The sequence below is a fragment of the Cyanistes caeruleus genome, chromosome 21 (genome assembly GCF_971803275.1).
Source record: "Cyanistes caeruleus chromosome 21, bCyaCae1.hap1.1, whole genome shotgun sequence".
Lineage (NCBI taxonomy): Eukaryota > Metazoa > Chordata > Aves > Passeriformes > Paridae > Cyanistes > Cyanistes caeruleus.
The window spans coordinates 6130303-6148908 of NC_141721.1; the positions used below are offsets into that span (position 1 = coordinate 6130303).

Sequence of the window (18606 nt, forward strand, 5' to 3'; positions counted from 1 at the left end):
GATTGTATGTCTCAAGCTAAAGGAGAAACTTCAAAAAAACTTTTGAAAATGGAAAGGCAGTTCTGGTTTCAGATTGTGGGAAGTGCAGTGAGTTTTTCCAGTTGCAGCGCTGGTAATAAGTGGTGCATAAAATTCCATCTTCGTTTGGATTAGAAAATAAATTATTAATGGCACTGAATCCCTTTTTTCCAGCTCTCTGTAGAGTCAATAATTTATAGTGACACAGGCATAGGATATATATTTTTAACCATCCGCCTCCCAGACTACTGTTGTTCATATTAAGGAGTGCTGTCCTTCCTGACAGGCTCGGTGCAGTGGGTGTTCCTGCATTATGGATGAGCCATGCTCTGCTCCCTCAGCCCCGCTGCCATTCCAGCAGCAGAATTCCTGCTGAAAGGGAACCGAGCACTCCATTAGAAATTCACAGAGAGAGAGACAGGAGCGCCTTTGTTTCCTCCCTTTCACCGAACGTGGGCGGTGTACAGCGCCGTGAACTTGATTTTTGGAGTGTTTTAATAGAAAACCTCGATGTTTACAGTTGGTATTCCCGTTTCCTGAATGCCAGCCTTTTATCCACCATCTCCAGGTAGCAAAGCCGTGCTGCCAGTGCCTGTGCCTTGGCAGCTGGGCTGTGCTCATTAAACTCGGAGCCTGCTGTCGCCTTCATCTCCCCCTTCTTCCCGAGCTGTCGGGGCCGCTGGAGCGTGTGCTGCAGCTCTTCCCTTGCTCCATCCTCGCCTGTCACAGCCCTTCCCATGTTCTTTGTTCCTAGTGGGACCCTGAGGCTTTGCTAACCCAGATTCTGGAGCGCTGTGAGTGAGGCAGGAGGAGCCTGGCTGTAAATCTGAGCCTCTGCACCCCTGAAACAGCGTTTGCCACTCTCTCATTGCGGGTTATTTTCTGGTTGTCTTGATTTTGGCACCCTGTGGACCCTCTGCCAGCCAGTGGTGGGATTTTGAGAGGTCTCCTGCTCACTGTGCCTGTTCAGATCTTTCATCTTGTGTTGCTTTGTCTGCTTGCTGTGCTGCCCATCCAGTTCTCCTCCCTTCCTTCCTGGGTGTTTGGCTTCACGTAGACACTTCAAACACGTGGATTTATTTTTGGTTTCATAATTTTTGTTTCTTTCTTAAAAATCCATCCTTTGAAGTCCAGAAGGGTTGTCCAGGGTGATTGAAGCTTATCAATCAAAGCCAAACCTGAAGGAAATTCATTGGTAGCCATTGAGTGCACAAGCACAGCGTGGGGCTCTCCCACAAACGCTGTAACCGAGGAGGGTTTCAATGTTTTGTTTCTTTTCTTATCTCCCTTGCCCATACCCATCCGTCTGATGCAGAATTCTTGAAAGTGGGGACAATATTCTTCATCTTTTGTCTTTCTAAAGCTGCACTGAAAATAGAAACTCCTCTCTGCAGGTTGCAAAGCCCCATTGAGCTGCCAGCTGTACAGTGGAAACTTCCCAAAGATGTTTGTGGTTCCTGTGCCTGGGCATGTCATCTGCTACAGAGCCCTCCGGCTCCAGACCTGTGCTGATCTGGCTTCTTCCAGGGTGAAATGCTGCTGAAACATCAGATTTTTAAAGGGAGCTTTTTCTAAAGGCTCTGCAGGATGCTCTGGAATGTTGCAGGTGTAAAAAGAAATCATGAGTAGCTGGGAAAGTGCTGATAAGGTGGCCCTGGCAGGTCCAGCTTTAACACACAAACCACAATTTATTACATTAAAAAGCAGCTGGACCATTCAAGGGCCTTGCCCCCACTGGAGATTGGTGGGAACCTGGTGGGATCCTTTGAGTGTCCCCCACTTTCAGTGTCAGGGCAGGCTGGAATGATCGTGGGGCTTGGTCAGCTTTGATGTGGGACAACACCAAGAGCAGAATGGGGGAAATGTGGATGTTTCCCTGCTGTGCTATAAATGCAATTCCCTCTAGGTCAGGCATGTATCACCATTGCTAAATTTACTTCAAAATATTACTGAGGTGGGGAGGTTTGTGACTCAGGTCTATAAAAGCACACACTGCTTATGTAAAGAAATAAGTTTGGAAAGAGGCAGGAGGGGGCTCAGGCTCCAGCAGGGACCATTCCTGGTGTTTATGCCCTCTCTGCATAAATAGATCTTTGTACTGGGAAGCAACTGCACCTCCACGTTGTGTGTTCCTTACAGCAGGATCTGCTGGCCAACTCTTCCTGTTTTTCCAAACATTTCAGGAAATGTAAATAATTTCCAAGCCTATGCTCTATCTTAGATGAATTTGTTTTAAAATGAAAACCAGCAAATGCTGTGGGATGATCAGTTCTTTTAACAGTTCAGGGTGACTTTCAGATCGAGTTGTGCCACTCTGGGAAGGCAAAGGAGAGATTCTGCTGTGGGGATTTTGGTATTTGGATCCTTTTCATTCACTCAGGTGTGTGTGTGTGTGTGTTTGGTCTTGGAAAACCTGAGTTCCTGGAGTCAGTGCTGGCCCTCCTGTGCCACAACCACGTCCCAGAAGAATGAGCCTCTCCCACTCTTCCTCAGGAAATGCTATTCCTCAACTCGGCAGCCAAATTCCTTCTGCTGGGAGTTCTGGGCAGGGGAAGAAGAGCTGTTAACTCATTTTTTAGGACAATTCAGCTGATACTCACTCTGTTTTGCAGTCAAACATCAAGGTAAAAGTAGAGCATTGCTTTAAAGACAGGAGCTTCTTTAGTTTTACTGCTGTTTGCTGCATACCTGGGCTGGCTGCTCCAGACCAGTGAGGAATGACAGCTCAGGGTGTGAGGGACTGGGCTATTTTTCTGTCCATCTGGAGTTGATTAAGTGATCCATCTGCACTGATCCTTGCAGGGAAGGAAGATAAAATATGGGTTTTATGAAATTGTACCTGAGATCAAATAAGTGGAAGAAAACGCTTTGGAATCTGCAGCCTGTAATTAAACATTTCCAGGAGGCAGCGAGGTGCAGCAGGCTCAGCAGAGGAGGCATTTTGCTGGGAAGTCTTTGCTTTGTTTCATGCTGTGTGCTATTAAAGCAAACAACTTCACAAGCTTCAGAAGCATTGGCAGCTCTTGACCAAGAATAGCATCTCACATCACAGCTAAACTGGAAACAATGAGGGCCAGCAGTCATCGGCTGGGTTTTTTTAGCCTGTAAACAAGGTAGCTGAGCTCATGGAGAAATCCCCATTTCTGTATTTTAGGTGTTCTAAGATGTTTCATCTTCTGAAGGATCCAGCAATAACCACCATAAAGCAAAAATCCTGATTTAAAGCAGATCTGCTGATGCAGTTCCCACTTACCTGGGCACGCCAGGCTCTCCTCCAACACAGAAATCCTAAATCCTCACCACCTAAGCCAAGCTTGTGCAGAGTCTACCAAACATGTCTTGTCTGACTAAAAAATTACTCTGAGATGTGATAGAAACATCCCCCATGTGGGATCCTGTGGAATCCCCATCCCTGGAAGCATTCAGAGGCACATGGATGTGGCACTTGGGGACTTGGTGAAGCGATGAGCATGGTGATACTGGGTTGGATGATCTCAGAGGGATTTTCCAGCCCCACTGATTCCCTGCTGAGCTCTACTCCTGGTTCAGAGTCTCTCTGGGGACGTGGGAGCTGTGGCCGTGTAGCTCCCGCTGCGTTTGCAGGGGAGCAGTGACAGCTTTGGGCTGGATGCAAAGTGCAGAGCTGCAGAACAGCTCCAGCAAAGGAGGGGCTGGGGCTGGGTAGGAAAACAGGCAGATTGAGCCTTTCAGCACCCTCACAAAGACAAATTCATTTTTTCTCTGTTCTATTGTTGTTATCTACCAGGACTGTGTTCGGTGAGCTGCTGCTTCAAATTTTGAAGATGTCCACAATACATCCAAATTTCATCTTTTTTTAAATCTCTGCAGCTAAGAAGCTGTTCTGTGAGCTGGGAGAACTTGGGTGCAATCTGTTCTTTTTGGCTCCATGCTGGGGGCTGCATCTCTGCACAGCAGAGCCAGGCTGTTCATGTGCTGCTCATCACCAAGTCTGTCTGCACTTCTGCAGCCCTGAGCTCTCCTCCTGTGGCTGCTGAGCCCAGGGCTCCATCACCTCCCAAATGACTTCCTGAGAGGCTTTGAGAGAGCCCAAGGAATCCCTGAGCTGCTCAGTTTCAACAGCAGCCAGCATTAGGAGACAAAGTGGAAATGTTATCCCTGTGTTTTTGATTCCTAGCTCCTGACTGGAGCAAAGTCATGGAAACCAGTTGAGGAACTGGTGGCCCAACTTTCTGTCCTTTGCCTGAACCCCAAACTCATGCAAATTCATCAGTGAGGACAAACACTGGGAGATGAAGGGGAAGCCCATAGTGTTCAGCAGAGAACGTATGCAATGTGGAAATTGGATGTGAACCTCTTGCTGTTCATGCGTGAATCTATTATACATGAGCCCATCAGAGCAGGGTATTAATAAAACAGGAGCTAAAGAACTTGGCACTGCCTTGTCTTCAGTGGAACATCAGAGCCCGGGCTGGCGGCCGCCTTTGAAGTCTGGGATTGCATCTGCCCGGCTGCAGTGGTGACATGGGCAGGATGCTCCAGGGGGAATCTCACCACTGAAGGGGAATCTCTCCACAGAGTGGGGGTTTTTATGTGATTCAAATAAATCCTCCTCCAGGACAAAGCCAATGCTTGCTTTTTTTTTTTTTCTGCTCAGTCTTCTGGCTTGCTGAATTCTTTAGGCAATGCACAAAGAGGGCTGAAGATGGTTTAAAGCAGCCTCAGACATCCTGTGCTGGGGTGTAAATGGCATCTGTTCCTTCAAAGTTGTCCCCCCAAGACCCCTCTGTGCCTTTTGTTGCACACAGGTACCACCAGCCTGAACCCTCTTTGCTTTGCTGAATCATGGGGAGTAAATTACACTGGGCTTTTTAACATCTGCATTTTGTGTCTCCATCAGGACAAATAAATGTGGCTCTTCAGACCTGCCCTGTAATCCCAGCTGTGCTGCCAAAGCCCTTGTGCAGACAGTGCCTCTGGCTCTGCTGGGTGAGCAGAGGCAGCAGGGAGATGCTGTGGCTGAGTGCAAAAGAGAGGCTTTGTGCAAAGCCAGCCTTGGTGTAAAATGGGAGTAGCTGAAGTGTGGTGTCAGCTTGGATCTGCATGGCTGTGAGTAATTAACCCTGGCTGATGGCTCTCAGAGGTTTGAGCAGCTGCTGAGTCCTGGGATGTGAAGCTGAACATCAAGAGCATTGAGTTAGGTGCTGTTACAAGGGGAGGGTGTTTAGGGGTAAGAACCAGCAGATCTAGTTAGACTTGCAGTTTTCAAAGCAATGGGGAATGGATGCACCAAAGAAATGGGCTAAATTTGTTAAAAATGCCCCAGTCAGCTGCAGAGCTGGGGAGGGGGATGATGCAGTGTAAGAGAAGGGCTGTGAGGTGAACAGGAAGGCTGAGCTCGCTGCTGGTGTGTTGGAGGCTATGCAGCAGCTCTGTCTCCTTGGGGAATGCTTGGTGCCTGATCCATAGGAAACCTCAGGCAGGGATAAATCCACTGTTGAGCCTGACTTATGGGGGCTGGGCTTTGTGTTGTGGGCAGCAGCTGATCTAGAACTAATTCCTGTTCCTTGGATTAGTGTCTGAGATGGTCATGAAGATAACTTCTGTTTTTCATGAGCTCACAAACATTCAATCTCCATCCTCTCTGGCTTTGAGTACCTGTAGGGTTTTACTGTTCATTCATTGTCACAGCAGAGGGATTTGGGTTTGGATCACGGGGTGGGTCCGTTCACCCTCGGGCTGTAACCACTTCCCAAAGGTGCCTACAGCAAGTCCAGCAGCTCCACTGCTGTTATTGGGAGTTGTTATCTCCTCTGTGAGCGAGGAGAGTCCCAGACCCCTCGTGCTGGAGCTGCCCGTGCCTGAGGGAACCCCAGCAGGGCATTAAATCCATTTGTTGCTGAATCATGGACATGGATGGAAGTGGAAGTGCTGTGTCTGATAGCAGGGGCCTGGAAGCCTCATTTTTCATCCTTGCTGTGGTGGCTCCTTGCCTGGGAGAGGGAAGGAGCTGTCCTGGGGAAGCTGTGGGACTGTGCCACCTCCTGCAAGTCCTGCCCTGCGCTGGAGCCTGCACAGACTGAGGGTTTGCTGTGTGGGACAGGCAATTCACCCCACAGGTCTCTGCTGCCTTGGAAGCTGTGCTGCCCCTGGTTCCCAGAGGATGCCAGGGGTGTGCAGGGAGAGGAGAGCACTGGCATTCAGCGGAATGAAATGGTTGTGCAGCTCAGCTTCAGTGAGGATCAGTCACCTCGACTGACCAGTTAACACAAATAAACCCTGGGGGTGACCCCAGGTGGGTGTGACAGGTTTCCTTCCAGGCTGGTTGGAAAAACTCCTGGGAAGTGTTTTTTGTTAAAACCAGCACAAGGCTGCTCTGTCTGCACCTCTCCCTGCTCTGACTTGTGCTGTTTTCTTTACTCTTTGCCTGTAGATATTATTTGCAACCCACTGCACCCAAAATACCAACTGGTTGCTCTCAGAGTGTGAAGCAATTGCTGAATGAGTAGCTTGGATAATTATATTTTTTCTCATTTAGACAGAAGAAACCAGTTCAGCTTTGACCATGCATGTTACATTTTAATTATTTTTTTTTTTTCTCATGCCAAGAAATACAAAGAAAGTATATAAGATATACCATACCATCCTGCAGAAAAAGAAACATTTGTCAGCAAAGAGAAGCACCCAGCTGCAATTCCTGGTGTGTTCATGCTGTGTGTGAGCTGTGGCTCTCCCAGTGGAGGGGATGGACCCTGCCATGGATCCATGCCAAGGATCAGGTCCTGGCACCTTCTAACAAGGGCTCCCAAGCGCTGTCAGAGTTGCCTTGGTGAATCCTGCACACGTTCCCTTTCTGATGTTTCTTATCCTGGATGGGTAGAATCCTGGATAGGTTGGAATTTTGCTACCTACTGGTGTCAGCAAATGCTTTACAAATATTCCCACTTTGAAAAGGCTTTCCCACACACACACCCCCTTGGCTTGTGCCCAAGCAGGGGAGTTTTTCAGCCCAAACCTAACTGGTTTTTGCCAAAACTAAAGGCTGTATACTTGAAAGGAAAACGAGCTTAAATCTGAATTATTTCAGCTTGACAGTGCAACCCGGGCTGTGGTTGTGTGAGAGTAACAAAGTGACAGGCCAAGGGTGGGGCCAGCCCGATGGGTGCCTTTCTGCAGCCTCTCCCTGGGCTCAGAGCGAAGGGAAAGGGAGATTCCATTCTATTTAAAAGGCAGGATCTGCTCCCCTTGTCTACATGGAGAAATCTGTGTGGGGAAGGTGAGGTACCCCGTGCTGGAGCTGGGTCAGAGGTTCCCTGCCCTCTCTAACCCTTCCAGCAGAGCCCAGAGATGAGATCTCGTTGCAGCAAGACCTGTTTGGGTTAAAGGAGAGGCAAGAGGATGGGAGGAAGGAGCTGTGGTGCTCAGGAATGCTCTGGGGTTGGGAATGCTGAGGGATGGAGTGGCAAAACCAGCAAAGAGAGGAGTGAACTGGAACAGGGTGAAAAAACAGCCAGAAAAAGCAAAGCCATCCTTAACACAGCAAACTTGGAAATCCTTTGGTGGCTTTCTTTCCTCTGCTGGTGCTCAGATCCCTCTGGAGTCTGCAGGCAGCACCCAGCGTGGTGCTGACATCCACTGACTTGGGCCAGACCTTTCCTCACCCTCAGCCACTGCATCACACCAGGAGCTGCTACAAAACCAAGCCAAGATTGTTGCTGGTTCAGCTTAAAGCTTCAATCCAGCCTTGATGCAGCCAGCAGCCCTTCTGTGCCACCCCACAGAGCCCAGTTCTGCCCAGGGACAGCAGTGCCAGGGAGGTGCCACCAGCCCCGATGCTCTGCTCAGAGGCTCCTTCCCATGGATTTACATCCCACCAGGACCTCACTCTTGTCCATGGTAACTCCTACTCCAGCTTACATTCACAGACATTTCCCACCTTCTCCATCCCTTCAGTGAGCTCCCCTCCTACCAGCTCAGCTCCCCTGTCAGGTAGGGCTGCATTGCCACCCTGCTCTCACCTTTCCTTCACCAGCAGGGAGAAGTTGGCCAGAGCCTGCGGATTTCATGACTGTTTTGGTTGCAAACACAGAAAATTCTGACATGAGTGCTCAGAGGAGGCTGCAGCAGGTGGCAAAGGGCTGGGGGATAGGAAACAGGGCTGCTGGTGGGGCTGGAGAGGAAAAGGCTCATGGCACAGTTTTTGTGGTTGCCCCCCTGTGTGCTAAAAGCCGAGTTCTGGGGAGCTCCCTGTAGATTTAGTCAAAGGGGTGACTGTGCCTGGTGGGCTCAGGATGAAGTTCTGCCATCATCAACCTCCCTGTAACACAGCACAGGTGAGGTGTGTGCCGAGGGCTGGGGGCCCTGCAACCTCTTCCTTCACAAATATGAGCAAATTCCACCCAAAAAAAGCCAAAGAGGGAGCTGAGCTGGGATAAAACTGTGGGGAATGGGGAAAGCAAAGTGGCAAAAACTTTGCAAAACAGGCTGCAAAATGTATGGAGAAGTTGATAGGGGAGCAGGGAGAAGGGACTTTCTGGATGTCCCTGGAGAGTTTATCTCTCCAGCACTGGAGAGGCAGGTCACAAGCGGATCAGGGATAACTGTAGAGGCTTTCCTCTGGATTTAAATGCAGGATAAGAAAAAAAAGCTGAGTTCAAGGCTGCAGTACAATTGTATCTATTCAGGAAGATTTTAGAATGAAAGGGATTCAAGTGTCTTAGTTCTTCTCTTTTGTTATTATACATAATAGTGAGGTGAGAAGCATCACCTGAGCTGTCCAATGAGACAGGAGGCACAAACAAATCATCACCTTGGGGATTTTGGGGGAATCTTCTGCCTTCTCCTGCATCCAGGGGAATCCACTGCTTTGTGCTGCCCTGGCCTGGGACTTCTCCTGGCAAGGACCACTGCAGCTGCCTCACCTTCCTCTGGCTGCAGGAATCCCATTTGGAACCACAGTGGGGTATAGTTTGTCTAATCCCACTGAAAAAAAAAAACAACCAGATTCCAAGGAAATCTGTGCTGATACACGGTTCTGTTAGGGAGGAGGAAGAAAAGGGGGTTGATTTGGGAACTGCTCAGTGCCTGAGCATTTGCCATCCCTGCAATTAGAGCAGTAATGTGAACCCACCTCGTGGGGGGTGGCAGGGTTTAATCCTTTGGATGCAGAGAAGCACTTTAGATGAAAGGCTTTATATAATGATAAAAGAGCATTTGAATTCTTACTTAAATGCTCTCAAGTCCTATAACTCCCTCCAGCACTTTTCCCTGAAAAAGGGCCCTTCCTGCCCAAGGAGGAGTTTTCTGGGCTCTTCCCATCAACTGAATTCCAGCAGCTCCAAGAGCAAAGGGCAGGAGATTCAGGGACAGACAGCACTGCCCTTTTGTAGCTCCAAAAAACACCCCATGTGTTCCCCAGCAAGCAGCTTTTGGGACCAAGAGTTAAAGAAGGAAACATTTGGGGTTTTTGATGGGATTCCAATAGCCATAAGATTAAAGTCTGAACATCCAAGGGAGGGGTTCTGAAGGGCTCAGGAGGAAAAGATGCAGTGCCTGGACAGAGGATGGAGGAGGGAGCTCCCACCCAGCAATGTTCAGCAGTCCCTGTTTGCTGAACTCACAAAAGATAAATTGCAAAAGAAAAGTTGCAGATTTGGTCCATTTTGGACACCAGCAGTGGTGATGGAGTGCTGACAAAGAGCTGGGTGGGAATGGAGCCCAAGAAAGTGCTGTAGTGATGTGCTCTTGCTGTGAGTCCCTGGAATCCCTTCCAATGGAGAGAAAAATATTGACAGCATGCCTGGGGGATTTGGCTTTGTCACCCCCTGGATTCAAACAACATCTAGAAGAAAAAAAAAAACCACTTGAAAGAGGAGCAATCAAAAAGGTGACAGGAGAATTTTCACAGAGATGCCTGTGGCTTTGCTCATTAATTACTACAGAGTAACTACAGTGAGGACTTACACCTCACCCCTACCCTGTGCTAACCCATGTGCCCATTTAGAGCCCAGGGAAGGAGTTAGTGCCAAGCAATTACCATGTTGTGAAGTTTCTTTTGGTGGATTCTCCATGTAGACAAGCCCTGGGAAGCACTGAATTTGGTGTAAATTGGGGGTGTTTTTCAGGAGATGGATGTTAGGGAGCAGAAGTGCCCTGAAGGACAACATTTCTCAGTCAGTCCATGCTTTTATGTCGCAGGTTGTCAGCTGGAGACAACAGAAAGGCCGGGCAGTGCAGCTCTAGGTGATGTGTCCCCAAAGTTTGGATCAAAGAGACTCAGGGAGCCAATGGATGTGGCCAGAAGTCACAAAGCCTGACTAAAACAACAGGCCATGGAGCTTTGCATAGTCTGGGTGAGTGGGTAGAGGGCCAACCCCGAGGAGTGCCCGCAGCAATGAGGGGTGAGCGGGGAGGAGAAGGGCTGGGGCTGGATGGAGCCTCGAGAGAGCGTGTGGGGAGTGGGTCCCACGGGGATGGTGTGGAAGACATGGCAGGTCCTGTGGTACCTACAGACAGAGTGGGAGGAGCAGAGTCTGTTTTCTTGTTATGTTAAATACAAAACATTAAAAAATAATAGGACTCGTGGAACTGACCTCAGGCAGCTCCGGGGACGCCGGAGATTTCCAGAGCTGCAGAAGAGCTGTGTGAGAGATGCAAGGAGAGGAGCAGGAATCTAAAACTCCTTCATGCCCCTGAAAATCTCCTGCAAGGCCCTAAGCCAAAGCCCCAGAGGGTTGGGGGGATGAGCACTGGCAGTGGTGGGGGCTGGATCATGCTGAGCCTCTGCAGGACAGACGTGCCGTGGCATCGGGGTGTGCATGGGTAGAACGGGCTCTCTGTGCCGTGGTGCTGCTGCTGGGCATTAACCAGGCTCTTGTCTCGGTGCCAGGGGTGCTAAGCTCCCTTTGGGTGCACAGAGAAATGTGTGGGTTCACAGGGAACGCCTGATTCTGCCTTCCATTAAAAAGCCCACCATGGGATGGGGGTGAGGAGGAGCCTGGGGTTCTCATGCAGCAACATCCTGCTCTGCCAGCTCTGACATCTGCCCTAAGTGATAAAAGAGCTTGTAGGAGCAGACATGGAGAACATTCCCAAAGGCATGCAAATGGTCATTGTCTCTTTTTTTTTTCTTTTTTTTTTTTTCTTTTTTTTTTCATCAAAAATACAAAAGCACCCACCACATCCTCCAGCTTTGGCAGCTGCGTTTCGTTCGGAGCAGAGCCATGGTCCTTCTGCAGCTCTGCACTCCCTCCTCCTCTGTGCAACAGCTCTCAGCTCCTGATGGCAGTTTGAGCTTTGTTTCGTTGTTTTTGTTTTGTTTTGTTTTTGTAGAGACAGAGAATTTGACGATTTAAAAACCAACAACCCCCCAAAAAATCCAGTGACTTGTGCCAAAATTCTCAGGAGGACTCCTCAAAACATCCCGTTCTTGCCTTGTATTTTCCTTCCAAAACCAGCTTCATTCTGGAGACTCTCTCCTCCTCTTGCACTTTAGTTGTCTCCCCACTCCATGAGTTCTGCTGGAGGGGAATGAGGTAGTGGATTTCCCCTTTCTCCTCTCCACGTGGCCTCTCCCATTCCTACTCAGGGTGATTTTTATCCCATCCCTCGCACAGGCTCATTCCCAAGAGGCGGTGAATTGAAGCATGCGTTCCTTCCGACGGCGCTCCAGAGCAGACTGTCTAGGGCTGCCCACCTACACTGTGACAATTTTTTGTTTTGTTGCAAGGCTGAAAGTAAAAACCCCAAAAGGAAAGTTGTCTTCCTCCTCTTCAAGGTATTTGCATGCTGAAACATCTTCTAGGAACCTGTAAAAGAAAGAGTGGCTTAGGGCAGCTTCCAGCAGAGCAGATGTTCCCCTTACACTCCTGGCTTGGCTTTTGGGTGCTCCCGAGGTCCCAGTTTGCCTGAGCTGTGCTGATCATGGTTTGGCAGGTGGGGGCAGGTGTGTTTGGGAGGTTCCCAAGACATTTTGGGCTTGTATTTCTGGGCAGGTTGATTTGTGTCCTGGAACCTTTCTGTTTTTCCAGCACTGCACTCTTCTAAACCCAACCACAGGCTTTGCCAGGGCAGGACCTTTTACCAGGGAGACCTTGTGTGGTCACCAGGGCACTCTGGACAGCACAGGGAGGGCTTTCCATGCTGGTGATTTGGGCAATGTATGTTTCTACTGGAAGGAGCCCGTTCTCTGAGGTGTTTTTTATGTGTTTGTGCAGCTGCTGATGGTCAAACCAAACTGGAGTCAGTTCCCTCCCACTGCACTGGGAATGTGCTGGGGGTAGACTGGGGGCAGGTCTGTCCTATCCCCTGGGCTGGAGCTGGGAGCCAGGCGAGGTTCCCACTGGAGCTGGGCTGAGGGAAGGAGAAGGAAGGGTTACCTCTGACGCTGAGTGAAATGTAGAGCACGATGATGATGGTCCCCAGCACAATGGAGACGATGCTGAGCAGCCTGGCCATGCGTCCGAGCCGCCGGGCGCCATCTGTGTCCCCTTGCTGGCCACTGTTCCTCGACTGGGGAGACACAAAAAGAGTCCTTTGAGAGAGGCAGCAGCTCCAGGGATGACCCCCTGGCTGTAGAGCCCCAAACCGAGCCCCATTTTCTTTCCTGCTCCTTTAACTGGTAATCACTTGGTTCCCAAGCAAAAAATGCTGGAAGTGAGGATTCCTGGTGAGGGAGAAGCGTCACTGCTGAGGGAAGAGCCTCCTGATCCTGCTGGAAAGGATGCACTGGGTGTGCTGCCCTTGGCTGGGGGAGCACACAGCACTCAGCAGAAGGGAGCTGTGCTGGAATTACTCACTGTGTTGTCAGTGTTTGCTGCCAGCCCGGCTCTTGGGACCAAAAAGCCTCCCCAAGTTTGTGCAGGGCTCTTCTGCCCCCCACAAAACCCATTGGGAAGGGGGTTTGGAGGGAGGAAAAGTGGGTGAGGGGTTTTAAGGCCTGTTGGTGATATTTTCACCTTGGAGTGAGAGGAAAGAGAAACAAGGTGGGATGGGGGGAGAAGGGAGCCCAGCATCCTTGATCCAGTGGAGGAGTTGGGCAAAACCCCCCTAAACTTCACTGGGGATGGGGTTTTATTGATGATTTTACTGCTTTGAAGCAGGTAATCCTCTTTTGGGCTGTTTTTATGTATTTAACACTTTAACATGGATTAAAGGCTTCTTCCCCTGGCATCTCCATCCATCCCTATCCATCTCCAGCCATGCTGCCTTGGAGAAAAGGGGGATCTGGTGCAAACTGTGTGGCCAGCAGCTCCCACAGCCCTGTGCTGTGTGACAGCTCATCCTTTTGGAGCACGGCTGCTAAAACTGGAGAGATTCTCAGTTTAAAAAAAAACAAACAGGTGTACTAGTTAAAAAGAGTTAAAGGTGGAAATGGATTAAAGCGATCGCAGTTTCCTTTCAAAAAATGTGTATCTCAGAAATAGCTGTGGTGGAAAGGATCCCCTGCCTCATGTTAAAATAAAATAAAAAACAAAACAATTAAGAGCAGGGAGACCTAGTCCAGCTCCAGCAATAATCATGAAACATCACAGAGAATCTGAACAAATACTTGGTGTTACTGCCCCATTTCCCATTCATCCTGCTTTAATTCCACTGCCTCTTGGCAGCACCATGACCAAAACATCCCCAGCCCAGGCTGGGCAGCTGCTCTGTAGGAAAAATGCAGCTTTGGAGGTTTCCATATGCTCATTTGAGTTTGTGTCAGCACGTAGATAACACAGCAGAGCCTCAAACGGGCAGGTGCTGCTTCCACTGCACCCCTGCCATGTCCTGCCCCACTCACAAGCCACCCTGGGCATCACTGTCCCCACCACTGACACCAGGAGAGCTCAGGACCTTGTTCCTCCTGGTCTCAACAGCAGGTTTGCCAGACCCACGCTGAAAGCAATGGGATGCAGCCAAGAGCTATTTTCATCACAGAACAGGAGGTGACAAAATGAAGCCTCATGGGTTGGTGGTGAGAGATGGGGAGGATGCAGGAGCCCAGGGATAGACAGGATCCCTGCCCTGCTCACTGACAGCTCCAGCTCTGGGGATTTGGTTTTTCAGTCTCTGGTTTTTGTAAAAAGTGTAATATTTTGGCAGGGTGTGGGTTAGATTGCAGTGAAATATGCAGTTTTAGCTGTCTTCTAGGCAAAACATATAGGCTAAGGGATTCATTATATTTATCACTACAGCTTCTGGAAGTGTTTACTGCTCATTTACCCTCAACAATTATGAGAAACACATCAGCATTGGCATGGGGTGTTTAGCAAGAATTTGGTACTGTACATATATTTTTCATCGGGGTGGAACGGTTTGATTGTAGCTCTCTAGTATCACTAATCCCATGTTTGGCTTTCCACATAAAAACATTAACATCTTGTTTATTAATCGAGGCTCACCAAGGCAGAACATCTCCAAAAGGCTCAAGGGCTCCAGGGGAGTGAGTCACTGTGTGAGTGCCAAGGGACTCCCTGCTACAGCCCAGAGCTGGAAAATCTGCAGGACCTGGGGAATGGGTGCTGTTCTGCAGCCCAGGTAATGCTGGGTGACTCAAGAGTTATTAATTTTACCTGTTTCTCACTGCTATCTGTTCCAATTGCTGCTCAAAATGGTTTTTTTTCCCCTAAGTGGCCTTGTTGCAGATGAAGGCAATTACTTTCCTGTGCTAGTCCCAGGGATGGAGAAGACAAATCATCACATCCTCTTTCCTGCACTCTCTCCCAGTTTATGAACTGGCTTTGGATGCTGTCTGCTGCCATACACCAATTACTCAGAATAAATCATTAATCCTCAACACTTGGTGTTTTTGTTGAAGGAAACATTCCAAGAGTCAACTCCAGAGAGAGACTGTGGCATTTAAAATGGGTGAGGGTAGTCTGACTTCTGCCACATCTTTTGGGAATGACAGAACTTATTTTGGATACCAAGTGCTCTGCAGAACTGCCCTTGATATTACTGTGTGGTGCTTCTGGCTGGATTTTTTCATTTCCCTTCATTTGCTGGGAGTTTTTTACTCTGGGATGTGGCTCCTCTGCTTCTTCCCCCAGAGTGGCTGCACTTTGGTGGGAAGAGGAAAGGATTCACAGCAGGAATGCAGAGTGGGTGGTACCCAGCCCTGCCCTGCACTCAGATGAGATGGATCCCATGGGATGGACACATCCTTGTCCACCAGTCCCACTCTCTGGGGGTCTTGGGGAGTGACCTGAACCCTTTAGAACAGCCAGATCATCATTTGGTGAGAAAAACACATCCAAGAGTCTGTGGAGAAGCCTCCAGGTGATTAATTTCCATGAAATCAATGTTAACAGGAATAGGCTGGGGGGGCTAGAGCAGGGTTTTTTTCCACCTCTGGCCATAGGCCCTGCTGGGATATGAGACCAGCTTTTGAGAAATGATTTATGAGACGCTAAACTCAAAAGCATTCATTTACTTTCCTCTCTGGACGCTGCTTATTACCCAGGAACAAAAAAAAAAAAAAGCTTTCATGTGCAAAAGCTTTGACTCAGGAAAGAAAAGCACAATTGAAGAGCTAAAGGAATGTCAGCCCATTATGGAAAGGTCCTCCTGTTTCCCCAGGCAATGGGAATCACAAAAACCTGGTTCCTGCTCAGCTCTGTGCATGATCAGGCACATCTGGGCTTTACTCTGAGAGAAGCCCTGAGCCTGGGGGAGCCTTGGGGGTCACTGGGAGCTCGATTCCTCCCTGCTGCAAGCAGGTGAAACATCATCCCGTGCCCTGAGAGCTGCTCCTGCTGGCAGGAGGACCCAGCCAGATGTTTCCTGGTTCCTCATGGAGGGAGGGAGGATGGATCACTCCCCACCCTGCTCTGCTGGTGTCGTGGGGAGATCCCTGGCTGGCAGGTGGGTGGGTGGAGGTGCTGGTGCAGGCAGGGCCAGGACTAAAAAGGGCTGTAATAAATTAATTAAACCACAGGACAGAGAGTGCAGGGGCGACTGTGCAGAGGGCAGAGGATGGGCACTGGCTACTAATGTGCTGTGTGTGCCTTGTCCTGGAGAACAAGCTCAGCTGAATGTCTTCTGCCTCCCCTTCCCCAGCCCTGGATGAGCCCTGGTCAGTGCTGCCAGTGGCCTTGGAAGCAGAATAATCTTATTGCCTTGCTGGTCCTGCCTCCCCTTGGCTGTGACAATCACCACACCCTGGTCCCTCTCTGCCTGGCAGGATGAACCAACTCCTGCTCTTTTTTCAGTTTACTCTTCTCCACGGGGCTTGTGTGGCCCGAGGCACATCCCCACCACCCTGGAGGCTCTGGCACCTGCAAGGGACAGGGCGAGGATCTATTTTGCATCAAGGCTATGTGGCTGGAAAATCCCCGTGAGAGACCTTGTTTATTACCATGGATATGCAACACCCAGCTGCTTTCCCTCTCCTTGCAGTGCACAGCCCAACAAGGCTGGCTGGCTTCCCTGGATGCTGCCTAAACAGTCTGTGCCACACAACTGTACTACGCAGATGACAGCTGGCACTGGCAGAAACGATGATTCCTCCTCAAAATGGAAATTGGTCTCCCTAGAGGGAGGGACTTTTTGTGGCAAGTGCCCGTGCCTGCCTTCAAGTTGTTGGTGGTTTTGGGGAGAAGTGCTTGGCTGCAGGTGCCCCCCAGTGTATTTCTGTGTGGTAAGCAGGTAATGGAGCCGATTTTCAAAGAACAGATTCGCCTTTGTTGCAAATCAAAGGCATAGAAGGTGCTGGGTGTGTACAAGAGAGCTGCATCTGCTGGGGAAGGGGGTGGCTCTGCTTGTAGGGCTGTGCTGACTGAGCCACCTGTACCCGAGATGGGTGGGAGGCCGGGCTGGCTTCATTTTCCCCTGCTCGGCTCTTGGTGTATTTGCTGAGGTGTGGGGGATGTTTAATGGAGAAAAATTGCTTCTCCAGGGCGGCTATAAGAGCTGCAGGTGCAGCCTGTCCCTTTGAAGTGCCTGAGGCCAGGCACCAGCCTCCAGCCAGGGTCTCCCCAGCGCTGCAGGGCTGGGCTAGGAGGGGCAGAGGGAGATCCCTTGTCAATGCTGCTCCTCGCAGCTCCTTCCCGGGGAAGCCCGGCGAGTCGTCCTGGACCGCTGCCTGGGGCAGGGACCTCGCTTCCCGGAGCCACCCTGTCCTGGAATCCCACCCTCCTCTCCATCTCCATCCCGCCGCCTCCTTTTCCACCTCCATCATCTCCATCTCCATCCCGCCGCCTCCCCGGGCGCTGCCCCAGCCTCGGCGCGGCCCCCCGCCCTCCTCCGCCCCCCCGGACCCGCACCGGAGCTCGCTGCGGGAGCCGGGCAGGGCGGCACAGCCGGGCCGGGCGCTGCGGGAGCGGAGCGGGCTGCTCCCGGCCCGGTGCCGGTGGTGCAGCACCGCGGACAGCTCCGGGGCGGCCGTCGGGGCGGCGGCGGGGGAAGCCGGAGGCGAACCGGGCGGGTCCGAGCGCCGGGCGGGTTCCGCACTCACCATGATGGAGAAAACGAGTCCCACGATGTTGATGGGCCAGACGGGGCAGAAGCAGGAGAAGATGGCGAGCACCAGGTAGTCCCGCGGGCGGCCCTGCTCCGGGGCCGCCGTGCTGGTGGCCGTGGACGAGGCTCTGCCCAGGCTCAGCCGGGACGGCGACAGCGGCGGCGCCTCCAGGTGCCCGACCGACACCGACTTGTAGCCGAGCCCGTGCCCGTTGCGCTCCGTCTCGCCGGGCAAGGCTGCCGTGAAGGATTTGGAGCCGCGGAGGCCCTTCTCCTCCCGGCCCTCTGTCGCCGACAGCAGCTTCTCTGTCTCCTGGAAGCGGGTGGGCAGCGCCGTGCCCGAGCCCGGGCCGGCGCCCCCGGGCGCGGAGCCGGTGCTGGCCATGGCCCGGCGGAGCGGGCTCCGGCAGCGCCCCGCCGCCGCCGCTCTGCGCTCGGGGCCCGCCGCCCCGCGGGAGGCCGAGCCGGAGGAGGGGCCAGCCCAGCTCGGCCCCCGGGGCAGGATCGGGGCCGCGGACCGCCCCCGGGGTGTCCCCGGTCCCCCCTCTCCTCTCCCCCTTCCCGCGCTCGGCCTCCGCCCGACCTGCTGCGTGCGGCGCCGCGGCCCTCGGGGATGCTGGCGGGGATGCGGCGGGGCGGAGCGGAGCGGTGCGAGAGCCGGGGAGTCCCCGCCGCCTTCAGCCCGGCCCAGCCCAAGGCTCTGTACCGCCCCACCGACCCCCCGCTCTTCCCGGGGGCTCCCACGGGCCCCGCTCCGCTGCAGCGCTACGTGAGAGCCCAGCCCCGACCGGGTTCCGCCCGCGCCCGCGGGGCTCGGGGCCGCCTCCGGCTCCGGAGGTGCGGGGTACACACAGCCTTGCTGTCCCTTCTGGCTGCCGGCCTTTCCCCGCGACACGCGACACGGAGCAGCCCCAGGAGCCCCTCATGGCTGCGGAGAGGGGCTGGAGCTGCCCTGGCTCTGGGAAGGGCTGCCCGAGGGTGACGGGCTCTGGGTAATGCGGGGGTGCCCGGTGGCACCTCTGGCTCCAGCCGCTCTGGGAAAGCATCGTCCCCGGGCACAGCGCTGGGGGAGGCTCTGGGCACGCTGGGCTGAGCTCGCCCTGCCCTCGCTGTGCGTGGATGACCGTGGCGAGGCCACAGCTGGGGACAGGGACACGGCAGCACTGA

General features: G+C 52.0%; 2 protein-coding genes across 2 annotated transcripts in view; one reads left to right on the plus strand and one right to left on the minus strand.

Annotated features, from left to right (window-relative positions):
- GOSR1 (golgi SNAP receptor complex member 1) overlaps positions 1-14776 on the plus strand; it is a 44337-nt gene extending 29561 nt beyond the window's left edge. The window contains exons 8-9 of the mRNA XM_086859244.1: positions 14376-14517; positions 14611-14776. Of these exons, the coding sequence (XP_086715370.1) occupies positions 14376-14517; positions 14611-14628 (160 nt within the window). The 3' untranslated portion in view covers positions 14629-14776. The remainder of the gene's footprint in view (positions 1-14375; positions 14518-14610) is intronic.
- TRARG1 (trafficking regulator of GLUT4 (SLC2A4) 1) lies at positions 11714-17903 on the minus strand. Its single transcript, XM_086859246.1, has 3 exons — positions 17435-17903; positions 12375-12507; positions 11714-11804 (listed from the first exon to the last, which is right to left on the minus strand). The coding sequence occupies exons 1-3, from the start codon at positions 17822-17824 to the stop codon at positions 11797-11799; spliced, it is 531 nt and encodes a 176-aa protein (XP_086715372.1). The 5' UTR covers positions 17825-17903; the 3' UTR covers positions 11714-11796.
- Between the last annotated feature and the right edge of the window lie 703 nt (positions 17904-18606).